Source organism: Theropithecus gelada, chromosome 2 (genome assembly GCF_003255815.1).
Source record: "Theropithecus gelada isolate Dixy chromosome 2, Tgel_1.0, whole genome shotgun sequence".
NCBI lineage: Eukaryota > Metazoa > Chordata > Mammalia > Primates > Cercopithecidae > Theropithecus > Theropithecus gelada.
The window spans coordinates 132,233,829-132,247,174 of record NC_037669.1 but is presented as its reverse complement, the minus strand read 5'-3'; the positions used below and the strand labels follow the sequence as shown (position 1 = coordinate 132,247,174).

The 13,346-nt window shown below is 36.8% G+C and overlaps 1 protein-coding gene across 6 annotated transcripts in view; it reads left to right on the top strand.

Moving 5' to 3' along the window:
- The window catches only part of LOC112618307 (schwannomin-interacting protein 1), a 614,431-nt gene that overhangs the window by 582,796 nt on the left and 18,289 nt on the right, over nucleotides 1-13,346 (top strand). For all 6 annotated transcript variants that reach the window (XM_025375246.1, XM_025375250.1, XM_025375247.1 and 3 more), the window contains one exon: nucleotides 811-929. In XM_025375246.1, the coding sequence (XP_025231031.1) occupies nucleotides 811-929 (119 nt within the window). The remainder of the gene's footprint in view (nucleotides 1-810; nucleotides 930-13,346) is intronic.

Below are 13,346 nucleotides of genomic sequence, written 5' to 3'. Positions count from 1 at the left end.
GTTCAGCATGGTGAGTTTTTATGGGGCATTTAATGAGAAGCCAAGCATTGTAAACATATCCAAAGGATCACAGTAGTGTAGTTTACCAAATCCTTTTCCTATGCACACTGACCTGACCTCCCTTCAAAATATGAAACAGATGGGCCCAGCTAGAATTCTCCAGCTATTCCAGACATTATTGTCAAGGTTTCTCACATTCTAAAACCTGGTGAGATGAGGCTTGCCCTTGAATGGAACCAAGAGTCCCTGACAAGACTGTAAGTTGCATGGAGGCAGGTGCTATGTCTGTCTTGTCCTGGATTCTCTTCTGGCCTTATTGTGGCATCTGCCAGAACCCAGAGGCTGCATGTTGGTGAAGTGAATTACTGTTCTTGCCATAGAGAAAATGGGCTGGCTAAAGGGACATGTAAAGCAGAGAGAAGACAAGATCAGGGAAAGGGCACATTTGGGATCGAAGTGATTTGATTCAGGAGAAAGTACTTGCCCTCCACAACTTTACCTATACCTAGCAGGTAAGAAGAAGAAAGATTGCAGTGACAAATAATGTAGTTCTATCCTGGTGAAAATCATTGAGTACCATGATGGTGATTACTTAGACTAGAGATTAGAATGAGCTCTGAAGAATTGAAATTCAAGCCAAAGAGACTGGTAAAATTTCAGCTTTTAATAATTCAAATGCTCTTGTGCTGCAGCCTATTTATTTGTTTTTCATCTAATGTTACAGTTCTAAGAAACTTAACAAGTTAGACTGCCTGTGGTTGTGCTATATCTGCCCACTTATCAGCATTTTTTGTTTTCTTGAAATTTTAGGCACAGAAAAATGAGAGAGAGTCTATCAGACAGAAGTTGGCACTTGGAAGCTTCTTTGATGATGGCCCAGGAATTTATACCAGCTGTAGCAAAAGTGGAAAGCCAAGCCTTTCTTCCCGGTGAGTGTTCTTTTGAGTTGAATTTCTGATATGTACACAGTGGATTTTGTCACTTGATTATTCTAATAAAAAATGGCTTTTAAATCTTCCGTAGTTTTTTTTTTTTTCCCCTCGCATAATGGGTTTTAGACCCTTCCCCACTTGTTTGTTCGTTTCTTTGTTGTTATTATTGTTGTTATTGGCTCATTGCCCAGCTACTTGAGGTCAGATTTTTATATTCCATTTTTTTTCTAGACACAATACTGATGTTGTACACTGATAGAGGAATCAAGCCACACTCCTAAGCAAGCTGACTTACGATTAGAGACATGTGGCAGACTACCAAATTTCCCATTAAGCAGTCACAGATCACCCAGAATCACCCCCCTGACACATTTGATTGCAATAAATACTCGTAACTGAGAAATGCAATTCCCGCTTTGATCATTCAATGTTTATTACAGTTCTTAACCTGTCCTCCAGGTGGTTTTTCTTTATCTTAATTTATTTCAGGATATCATTACTCTTTATCATAATTTATTTCAGGATATTATTGGTCATTTGCATAGCTTCTAATTCCAAGTAAGACATATTTAAATTATAATTTTATCCAAAAAACAGTGCTATAGGCCAGAGTTTCTCAAACTTTAATGTGCTTATGAATCATCTGGGGATTTTGTTAAAATGAAGACTCTGATTCAGTAGATCTAGGTGAGGCTCAAGATCCTCCATTTCTGTGAAGCCTCAGCTGTGATATTCATGCTGCCATTCCATAGGTTACTTTGATTAGTGAAAGTACAGACAGTCTGCAAAGTTAGGCATTACAAATACGGGTATTCCAAGTGATGAAAGCACGTAGAACGTTTTTACTAAGATATAGTAACTGATGACCTATTGGCATTCTCATGGTCTCCTCTTCACTCCTCAAATGTCTGTTTCCTCTCAGTCTTCCTTTGGGCTAAAAGCAAATATACTCTGTTAAAATACTCAGTTATTTTACCATCTTCAGCTAGGCGTTGGAAACAAATTATAGTATTTATGCATCCATTTAACCAACATATTTCTTCCATGTCTTCGTGTGAGGCCTGGAACTAGGCATTTTTAAAATATCTATCTGTATTCCATATGGCTTTCAGTAAGGCTTGTACTACTGTCTTATCCTGAGAGATTCTAAATCAGCAACAATCAGAAAGCAGACACATATTCACATATACACCTATTTGTGAGGCACTGCAGGCAGATCAGTACATCAAGACAAGAACGCCAGTTTCACCAGGCAGTGTTCCAGCATCTCTTCCTCAGCTGGGTGCCAGTTCTGTCTCAGAACATTCCCTTGTATTCCTACACATCCCTCCAGAACTGGATGGTCAGCCCTCCCCTTTCCCTTGGGAGCACCTCTTTCCCCTCCCAGTTAGATGTGGCAGAAGACGCTTTGGCCTAGGAACCTGGAGGTCTGAGGATTAGTCCTAGTACATTTCTAATTTTGAGACTTTAACAATTTACTTAGTTTTACCATGTCTCATTTTCTTCATTTTTGTGAAATGAGAGCATTGGACCATATCATCTTAATAGATCTCTGCCGCTGCACTCTGATATTTCCCAGAGTGCCAAAATTTCTTCTTTTAGAAGCCCAATCTGTCTGTTCCACAATGTCATATCCCTGTTACAAATGAGAGGTTTTGGTTTTGAAAATCAATGATACACACACACACACACACACACACACACACACACACACATATACCTATGTACATATATATAACCCATATACATGTATATGTACATAGGTATATATGGATGTGTACATATGTATATGTGTCTCCGTGTGTGTGTATATATGTATACTCCAGGTATATTTATATTATCCTTCTCCCACTCTCCAGAAGTAATAACTTTTTACTTCTTAACTGTTTCTTCTGGTATTTACCTACATATCTCTAAATAAAATGCTTATCTTCTTAGTTTTTATTTTAACCATCAGACTATCTACTATAAAAAAAACAGTGATTTAGCTTTTTTTATAGCCCTCCCAAAGACTCTCATCTCTTCTATTCTTCCTTTAGAGTAATTTCATAATTTAGAGTCAAATAGCTATTTAATGTTTACATTATTAAGATTATGCATTATTCATCGCTTCTCGGCCTTTTAGCTAAGATCAAGTGTAGATTATGCATTATTCTCACTGAACCATGTAGTAAACTATGGTTACTTGAGAAATTTTATTTTTTTGGTCCTGAAATTAGAATTGCCTGCTTTTTCCCCATGTACTGCATTTGTATTCCAGTGTGTGAATATACCACAATTTATTTGGCCACTCTGCTGATAATGGGCACTGGATTGTTTCAAAGGTTTTGCTCTTGTGAACAATGCTACTTACAACTCTTTGGGGCATACCTAGGGGTGGAATTACTAGGAAAATACATGAATGTTTACACTTAGAATATAATGTCAAACTGTTTTCCAACATGGTTGCAACAAGTTATACTCCTGCCATCAATGTTTCAGAGATCCTGTGGATCCATAACGTTGCTAACATTTGATATTGCCAATTTCTTTTAAGTTTTTGTGAATTGAATAGGTATAAAATTATTTTTATTGCGTATATTAGCCATATTTGTTTTCTCTTCTGTGAAGTATCTGTTTGGGTCCTATGCCAAATTGCTGTTGGATTCCTTATACTTTTCTCATCGACTTATCGAAGTTCTTCAGTCATGATACTAATACATTGTATGTATTGCATATATCATCTCCCAAGTTGTAACTTGTTTTTCACTTTTTTAATATGTGTTTTATGACCATAAGTTATTAATTTTATGGGTTAATTTTATACTGAATTTTATCAAACTTTTCTAATCAATGGCTTTCTGTATCTTGTGTAAGAAATTTTCTTCTTCCCCAAGATCCAATAGACATTCATTAGACTTCCTACCAAGAGTTGAAAGTGTTGAGTTTTTAAAAGTCTGCAATCAGTCAAAAATTGATTTCTTAATATGGGATGAAGAAGTCAAATTTGATCGTTTTCCTTATAGATGACCATTTCTTTATCATATTTATTGAACAATCACTCTTTTACTCACTGATCTTATAGACTACTCCCATGGATACTGCATATTAATGGAAATATATTCTATTTCATTATTGTTTCTATCTCAGCAGCAAAATATAGTCTTAATTACAATAGCTTCAAAATAAGTCCTGATATCTGGACAGGAAAGTTCTTTTTGTTATTCTTTTTCTTCAGAAGTATGCTGCCCGTTATGGCTTTTTTTATTCCTCTACATAAACTTTAAATAATATAATCAAGTTTAATAAAATGCTCTCTTGGAATTTTGAATGTAATTGCGTTGATTCTATAGACCAATTTAGGAAGCATTACATTTTCACATTGTCTTTCTATCCATGAATATGGTCTGTCTCTCCATTTATTTAGATCTTATTAGGTATTTCTTAATAAGGTTTTATAATTTCCCATTTAGACATATTACACATCCCTTGTTATATTTCTTTCTAGATACTTGCTATTCTGATATCTTAAATTCTCTTCAGTAATGCTTTCTCATTTGCTGCTGGTGAACAGAAATGCAATAAACTTTGTATACTAGTGTTATATCCAGCCACTTTGTTATTGCTTCTATTACTTCTCCACTCTCCTATTATTTCTAATAAAGTTGTCTGTAGATTCCCTGGGATTTTTGAACAATGATATCATCTACAAATAATGGCAGCTTTATTTATTCATTTCCAATTCTCATGCTCCTGGTTTCTTTCTTTGTCTTATTGGATTAGGTAGGTACCCTAACACAGTGAGGATTAGAAATAGTAGTAGTTGGAATCCTTAGGTAATTTCTCATATTAAATGAAATGTTTCTACTGTTTTCCCATTTCAGATTATGTTAATTTTATGTTTTCTTTAATGATTCTCTTTATGAGATGATATTCCCTTCCAGTTATAACTTACAAAGAATTTTTATCATGAATGGGTATTTAACTTTATCACATGCTTTTTCTTCATCTGTTGAGGTGAAGAAAAAGTAAAATTTCATTCTGTTAAGCTATCGTATGAATTAACGAATTACATTTATAGATTTTCAAAATATTAAACTGTGCTAGCATACCCAGTCTAAACCTAAACTGGTTAGGGAGTATTATATTTTTTCAGATACTAATATTATAAATAAAATCTGAGTAAATAAATTATAAATAAAATTAATATTTTATTTATAACATTTTGTTTAGTATTGTTAGGTTTATATTCATGATTGACATGGACGTATTGTGTTCTTTTCTTCTGATATTTTTGTTTGGTTTTAGTATCAGGGTCCTGCTGGCTTAAAAACAGATTGGGAACTATTCTCTTTCATATTGTCTAAGAAAAGTTTACATAATATTTTTATGATCTGTTTCTATAAATTTTGGTAGGACTCATTTCTCTCTGGGCCTGGTGTTTACTTTGTGTATTTGCTTTAACAACAGCTTCCATTTCTTAAGTGGTTATAATATTATACATACTTTTTATTTCCTCAGATCAGTCTGATGAGTTGTATTTTTCTAGGAATATGTCCATTTTGTTTGTTTTCAAAATTGTTGGCATATTTTCTCATTTCACTAAAAATATTAATTTTAATTAAATTGTTTAAAATGTTTTCTGATCTGTTGTCCATCATGACTTTCTGAGTTTATTTTTTGTTTGTTTTGCTTTCTGCCCACCAATAACTAAGTATAAGACACTAAAAGCTGTTTATAAACTGTGGTTGGCGCTAGTTGGCATCCGTCATCTGCTTAGAGAGCTCTTCCCTGACCACCCTGTTAAAAGTAAACACTGTCATACCCATCACTTTGTCCTGTCTTATCCTGCTTATCTTCTTATCCTGATTTGTTGGTATGTGTGGGGGGTGGGAGAGAAGGGGGGTGCTTATTACTACCTGACATTGTAATGTGTATACTTTGTTCTGTCTTTCTCTAGCTCTAAAATATAAGCTCTAAGAGAGCAGGTCTTCATCTCTATTTTGTTCACCACTGTAACTAATGCCTAAAATAGTGTCTAATACATAATCACTAAATATTTATTGAACAAATGAATGGTGAACTTCACTATAGAATGGCCGAATAAGGACACAGTTCTTTCATTGGGATGCATCTAATTAAGAGTATCTGGGGGTCTTTTCTCTTGGGCTATGAATTGTGACTGAGAAACCCTCCAACCTCATCTTGAGTCATTTTAAACCTGGCTGCCAATGTTTTAAGACTCTAGCAGGGGAAAGATGGGAACTGTAGCATGTAAAATTTTACTTAATTTCCTTGATTTCAGTAAAGCACCTGTTTGCCACCTCAGCTGTGCCTGAGCGTGCTCCAGTCTCAACCTCTTAAGACAGTAAGTTTTCTGATTCTGCCAGGCCACAGGTGGTCAGGGCAGATAGCAGGGCAAGAGGGTCCTTTCAGGTGTTAAATCAGTCTTCCTTTGTGTTCAGTCCTACTTCACTCCCCTACTTTCAGCTGTATCTGAGCATTCCCAGGATTCTGCAGTGGAAATGCATGTGCTTCCTCTACCAGCCTCCCGTGTGGGCACATGGTAGATTGAGGTAGTTACATTAAATACTCCCCACCCATCTGCATATCATCTTCTAAAATTTTGTCAAAATCTCTTGTGTGCTGTTGTTTCTGTTTCCTTTTTCTTTGTCCATGTAGATTTATACCTTCTTTTTTTCTTTAATGTTATTTTGGTAGGATTTCAGAAGTGAGAGTAGATACTTGTGCTCAATATGCCATAGTTAACTAGAAGGTTTTCACTATTTTTAATAGCAGAAATATGTTGAATAAAACCCTGTGTGGAAACCCAGTTTGGCAGTCCTCCTTTTGTTCAGGAGGACTGAAGGAGAGAGACTGGAATACCTCTGCCCAGAAAATGTGTCCCCCATCCTAATTGCCCCTTTCCATGCCTCCCGTTTGGCACCTCTCTCCATCCTTCCCCTACAAGCCCCTGAAGCCTACTTGAAACTCTTCTGGCAGAGCAGAATTTGAAAATCACTGAGTCATCTGCCCCCTGCAGAGACAGGGCTATCTAAACACAAATGTATTTCACAGTAGCTCATAACAAGCTACATTTGTTGACTCACCATAAGGAAGATTATTTATATCCCGTTTTTTCTGATACTTTCATCTTCATGTTCTGGGATGAGATCATCCTCTGAGAACATGATGAGTGTTTCGGATCTCTCTCAGAATGATGGTTAATAATGAGACTAAATGTTTCTAAGAAGTATCACTTTCTCCCTGTAAATTTAAAGTTTGCAAAGACTGACTGTCGTCCTCCTCATCAGTAATAATGTAGGAGAAAAGCCTTTAGAATGTTCAGTTGCAATTGTGTAACCCATACTCCCTATCCCTGTTAGAATTTGTTTCTACTGCATCACTATCCCTGAAATTCTTCATTGAACTGGAAATACCTTACCTCTTACTTACAAAAATACTTGAGGGATGTCAGAACATTGAGTTCACCAGTATGGTACTCCAAAATGTACCAGAGCACATAACAGTATTTGAAAAACCATTAGGTAACTTACAGAAAACCTATCATTTTTTATGCCCTCCTCCAAGGATTACCTCTAGTATTCTAAAATATTACGCAATTTCAACGGTGAAATAAGATTTTAAGTGGATCGTTCGAGGAGTAATAAGATTAAAACCAGGTAAACCTGATACCAATCTACTACTCTGAAGAGCTCAATGCCCAATTTTACATGAGGCCGGAGATTTAAAATTAATTGACCAAGCAGTGGATTCCTAAATGGCAAGCTTACTTTTTAAGGCAGGGCCTACTGAGGTGAGTGGGATCTTTGGCAAACTAATGGAGTTCTGTTTATGTTTCTTTAAAGGCTGTATATTTGCCTGTAAAAACTAACTTCATGAACAGTATGTGAGAAATTATCAAGTAACATGAGGGTCTGGGAAGACTGGAGTTTCAACTGTTCCTGTGAGCATGAGTTCCTCTTAGTTGTCTGTTGGGTTTTAGCCCCACTGGATTTTTCTAGATGTTGCTATCTCCTAAAGCACATCTTAAGAGTGACAAGCTGTTAAATGAAAGCTAGGCTTACAATAATCCCATAAAGACATTTCATGCCTAATACTGCAGCAAAATAATATTTGATGTTGCTTCATAACTCAACTAATTAAATTTGACTTATACTGAAATGTGACAAGTAGAGGGAGTGTCATTTTTTTCTTCAAAATTTGCTAATCCACACAGTATCAGCCCTTTACAAACTGAAACTGTGCAACCTTTGTCATTTTTTCTATTTAAAAGTGTTTCTGTAAAAAGATTTTTTAAAGCTTAAAATGAAATGAGAAAAATGAATTATCTATTTTTGAAATAAGGTTTCTAAGAAATATTAGGGTTAGTCATATTCTTGAAGAAACATTTTGTCTATTATTACTAGTATAATACTTTCCTATAAAAAATGTTTTCATTGGCCAAAGTAATGATCAGTTAGCATTATGTTTCAGATGATGAGCTTATGTAGCTTAGTGTAATTAAAGGAATAGAAACAGGCTTAGCTGCTGTGGGAACACAAGATAGAGTAGTCTTTATTGGTAGATATCTAGGAAATCTTTTATTTTTTAAACATTACAAACTGACCTAACATTGTGAAGGAAGCTTTCTCTGCCTTCTCCTTTTACCTTTTCTCACAGTAACCATGAAATAAATTTGATTCTCACCTCTCTTCTTACCTTACCCCAAGAGAGATCTTATTTACATACATATAAATATAAATAGTCTTTTTCATAAAGTGTACAATGGGATAATGTAACCTAAAATACGCTATACCATTTTCTCCAAATGCTGAATATTATGAAAGACAGAAATTCCCCAGAGAACTTTTGAGCAGCTGCTTTGAATAATGATTACTCTTTACTTAACCATTCCAACATCACCCAATCAAAACTCATTTCTTTCTTGGCCTTATAGGTTTATTGGTAAATGGCTGAGACAAGGCCAATAATGGACACCTGCCATCTCCTTTTGTATTTGGGCTGGAGGGCAAGGAGTGGGGGGCACCCTAATCAGGGAGCTGTTATCAACTGGACCAATAACAGTGAATCCAGAGAGACTTCAAAGACATAGGATTCACAGGGACTTTAAAAGTGAGGAATTGGGAATCCGTATATACGACGTGCCACAGAATCACAGGTCGAACCAGCATCATTTTGCCAAGAAAGTCAATCATCCTTTTGTCTCTAACAGTAATAACTTTTGTATGATTTTCTGGAAGAAGTAAGCAGAATGGTTGTATCTGCTCAGCGTTAGCGAGAAAAGAGGTTGTCTAGTTCCAACTCAGTGAAATTGCCTGTCTGTGGCATCTTTCTTGAAATAATAGATGCATACTCTAGCAACCTATTTATAACATGCAACATATCTTTTACATTTCATATTAATCTCATACATATACTAAAGATTTGCTTTAAAAACCCTTCATATAAGTATTTCCAAGGTGTGTGTCTTTGCAAATGGTAGCTTATGACCTCTTTTTTTACACTCTTTGAAAAGCCACTGGGTAATCTAAAAAAAAAAAAAACAACAAAAAACTATCTTTTTTTATGCCCTCCTCCAAGGATTACTTCCAATATTCTAAAATATTACACAATTTCAAAAGTGAAACAAGATTTGAAGTGGATCTTTTGAGGAGTAATAAGATTAAAATGGCAAAACAAATTTAATTATGTAAGCAATTCTTCTCCTTCACAAACCTAAAAGAAAAGCAAATTGGTATTTGTGAAATTCTCTTTGTCTAATAAATAGCCTCACTTTACAATAACGCCAATGACCCTGGTTTAATTAGGTGCAATTAATTTTGTGCAAGCTGAATTTGACATCTTGCTAGAGGCACAACCAGCTGTACCCTGTCTTATGAATTTTTTTATCACCAATGAGAATTCAATTGCCTGAGCTATTGCAAAAGAGGGGGAGGCAGGAAGAAAAAGGCCACAGGGCTGCATTTTATATTTAAAAATGGCTCTAGTGGACAGCTGAATGTTTAATTAAAAGAGCTTCAAGGAATTATTTTTCATTGGTGCATCATCTTTGACAAGCTATGATGACTTTATTACTCTAGTTTGCATTCTCTTTGGACAGTGGTCCCACACATGTGTCTAGACACACACAGTTCACGTGACAAGGCTCCATTGAGAGTGCACAAAGCTGCTAGAAAACATTCTCACTGACTGCAGGTGAGCCATGGCATCTAAGGTTTAATGCCATCCTTTTATTCAATCCTGTTGTAAAATTTTCTGTCCTGCTTGGATTGTTCTCATTCAGATTATTGTACACATTAAAAACCCATGGAAGGCCAGGCACAGTGGCATGTGCCTGTAGTAACAGCTACTCAGGACGCTGAGATGGGAGGATCCCTTGAGTCCAGGAGCTTGAGGATAGTTTAGGCAACACAGCGAGACCCTGTCTCTTAAAAAAACAAAACAAACAAACCATGGAAGAGATTTCTGATGAGAACAGAAACCATTAGTGCAATCAACAGATTACAAAGAAGAAAACAAGATCCAATGGCTATAATTTGTGAAATGCTTTCTAAGTAGACAGAATATTTATGTATGGCGTTAGAAAATCAGTGTCATTGAAAACACTATAAAAAGCTTAGATCCTGCCATATTTGTCCCCTATTCTTCCAGTCTCCCTGTCTCTCTCACCAGAGACAATCACTGTTCCAGGATTTGTATTTGTTCTTCCACCATCGATCATGAGGTGGTGTATCCACATGCTCTGTTACCATGCTTTTTCACTCATCAACATGTTTCAACACTGCCTGCCTGTTCACTAGAGTCAGTGCTGCATTCGTAGGTGCTGCTACAATATTTCATTATCCTTTGTATTTACTCTTAGACACCATTGATTGTAAGACAAATAGTTGTTTTATGTACCAGTAAAAACGAAAAGCCACTGCCATTCAAACGGTGACACATGCCTTCTTAACACTTATAATTTTTATTTTAGTTATTGAAAGAGTCGTTTTAGACTTTTTTGGATATACGCTTTTATCATATGTCTCTTGTGCACACAAAAGAAGAAAAAAAGGTGAAACACGTTGGCAAATGTAGTTCTAAAACTTTTTCACATTTACAGTCCAACTCTCCACTTAACCACTTTACCTGAGAGCTGTCATGTCTCAGCTTTTGGGCCATCGGGAGATGGAGTACATCACCTTCCAAGCCATTGTATCCCCATCTGCAAGGTTTGATGCTGGAGCTTTGTTGTTCTTATCAGAAGGCATGAGTGGACAACCAGTGCCCACCTCTTCCTTGGGGATTATTACCTGGTTTGTGGGCTGATAGGGTTAAGTACTGCAATCATGCCACCACCTACCTGAGGTACAGCAGCTGAGATACATCCCTATCTTAGGCCGGGTGTGGTGGCTCTTGCCTGAAATCCCAGCCCTTTGGGAGGCCGAGGCAGGTGGATCACCTGAGGTCAGGAGTTCAAGATCAGCACAGTCAACATGATGAAACCCCCATCTCTACTAAAAATACAAAAATTAGCCAGGTGTGGTGGCGGGCGCCTGTAATCCCAGCTACTCAGGAGGCTGAGGCAGGAGAATCGTTTGAACCCTGGAGGCAGAGGCTGCGGTGAGCCGAGATCATGCCATTGCACTCCAGCCTGGGTGACAAGAGCAAAACTCCATCTCAAAAAATAAAAAATAAATAAAGACTGCAAAAGGTAAAAAAACCACGCTTCATAGAATCAATGCAGTCTTATCGATCCACTGCGTTCTTTTTCACAACTGCTTAGAATTCAAACAGTCACAAACGAAATCATGAAAGCCAATGTTTTTGAGATGAAGCTTACCATGGAACCAAGCCTAAATAGTGTCCCCAAAATGTTTTTAAACATGAACATAAAAAGTGGTAAAGCAGTGCTTTAGTGGTCAAAAGAATAAAAGAATTGGCAATTGAGATTTTCACCTACTTCAGGAATATGCCTCAAAAACACACACAGGCACTGACTTTCCACTGTCATGTTTTTACCCAGTCCGCATGAACATTTTCAAAGGTCTGGAAGGGGAAAAGTATTTCTTCTCTAACCTTCATTGCCTCAACAGCCGAAACTCATCAGCAGGTGGGGTAGATAGATATTTAAACTCTGTCTGGGCTGAGCAGAATAAATAGGCAGCCTGGCTTTAAAAATACAGTTAAATTTATATCAATTACGTTAGAGTCTATAATTTACTGCAGATCCAAGGAGGAGAATGAAATCGAGACTGAATTGAGGAGGAATGTCAACAGTTGAATCACAGTCCATCCACAGAAATGTTCACTTATAAGAAAATGTTTCTTGCTGCCTACGGATCTCCCACGACCCCTAGCACTCTGCCAAAAACAAAAACCCGGCCTGACTCATGTGTGAGTCAGTCCCTGCATAGACGTGGCTGAGTCAGACACACAGCCATCCTCTTCCAGCTATCAAACACTGATCTACTCACCTTTTCTCCAACACACAAATGCTAATCATCAACTCAGTCATGTTCTTTCCTTTTCTTTTTTAAATTCCTGCCAAGGCTGCGTGCAGTGGCTCATGCCTGTAATCCCAGCACTTTGGGAGGCCAAGGCAGGTCGATCACGTGAGGTCAGGAGTTTGGGACCAGCCTGGCCAACATGCTGAAACCCTGTCTCTACTAAAAATACAAAAGCCGGGTGTGGTGGCGGGTGCTTGTAGTCCGAGCTACTCGGGAGGCTGAGGCAGGAGAATCACTTGAACCCAGGAGGCAGAGGTTGCAGTGAGCCAAGATTGTACCACTGCACTCCAGCCTGGGCAACAGAGTGAGACTCTGTCTCAAAAAAATAAAAAGAAAAATAAATAAATCCCTGCCAAATGCCCATATGTAGCACCTCAGAGGTGCTCAAAAGAGGAAAATCCAAAGCCAACTGAATCTCTTTCACTAAACAAACAAACAAAAAAAAGTATATTTCCTGACATTTTTTTCTATGCATATATCTGCATATTTTTGTTTGTAAAATTGAAATTATAGCATAGGTACTGTTTTTAGCCTACTTTCTTTTACTTAATAGTTGGAAACTTTCATCCAATCTAATAATATTGGACTATTCTTATTCATAAGATTCATCTAATGTAATAATATTGGACTAATCTTATTCATAAGGTTAGTATTTCTACTAGCTGCAGAATAGCCCATCATATATTTCACCATAATATACTTTATCAATCTTTATTGTTAGGCATTTAAGTTGTTGCCAGCTTTTTGTTTTGGTTTTGGTTTGGTTTTGCTTTCTTTCTTTTTTTTTTAATCTTTCTTCTCTTTTTTTCTACCATTAATGAATTTGTTTCATCCTTTTTAAAGTGCCCTGACATTTCAAGACAGACTTTCCTGAAGTATCAGTGTTGTGATAGTGTGTAATTTAACCTCTCTGAGCCGTTGT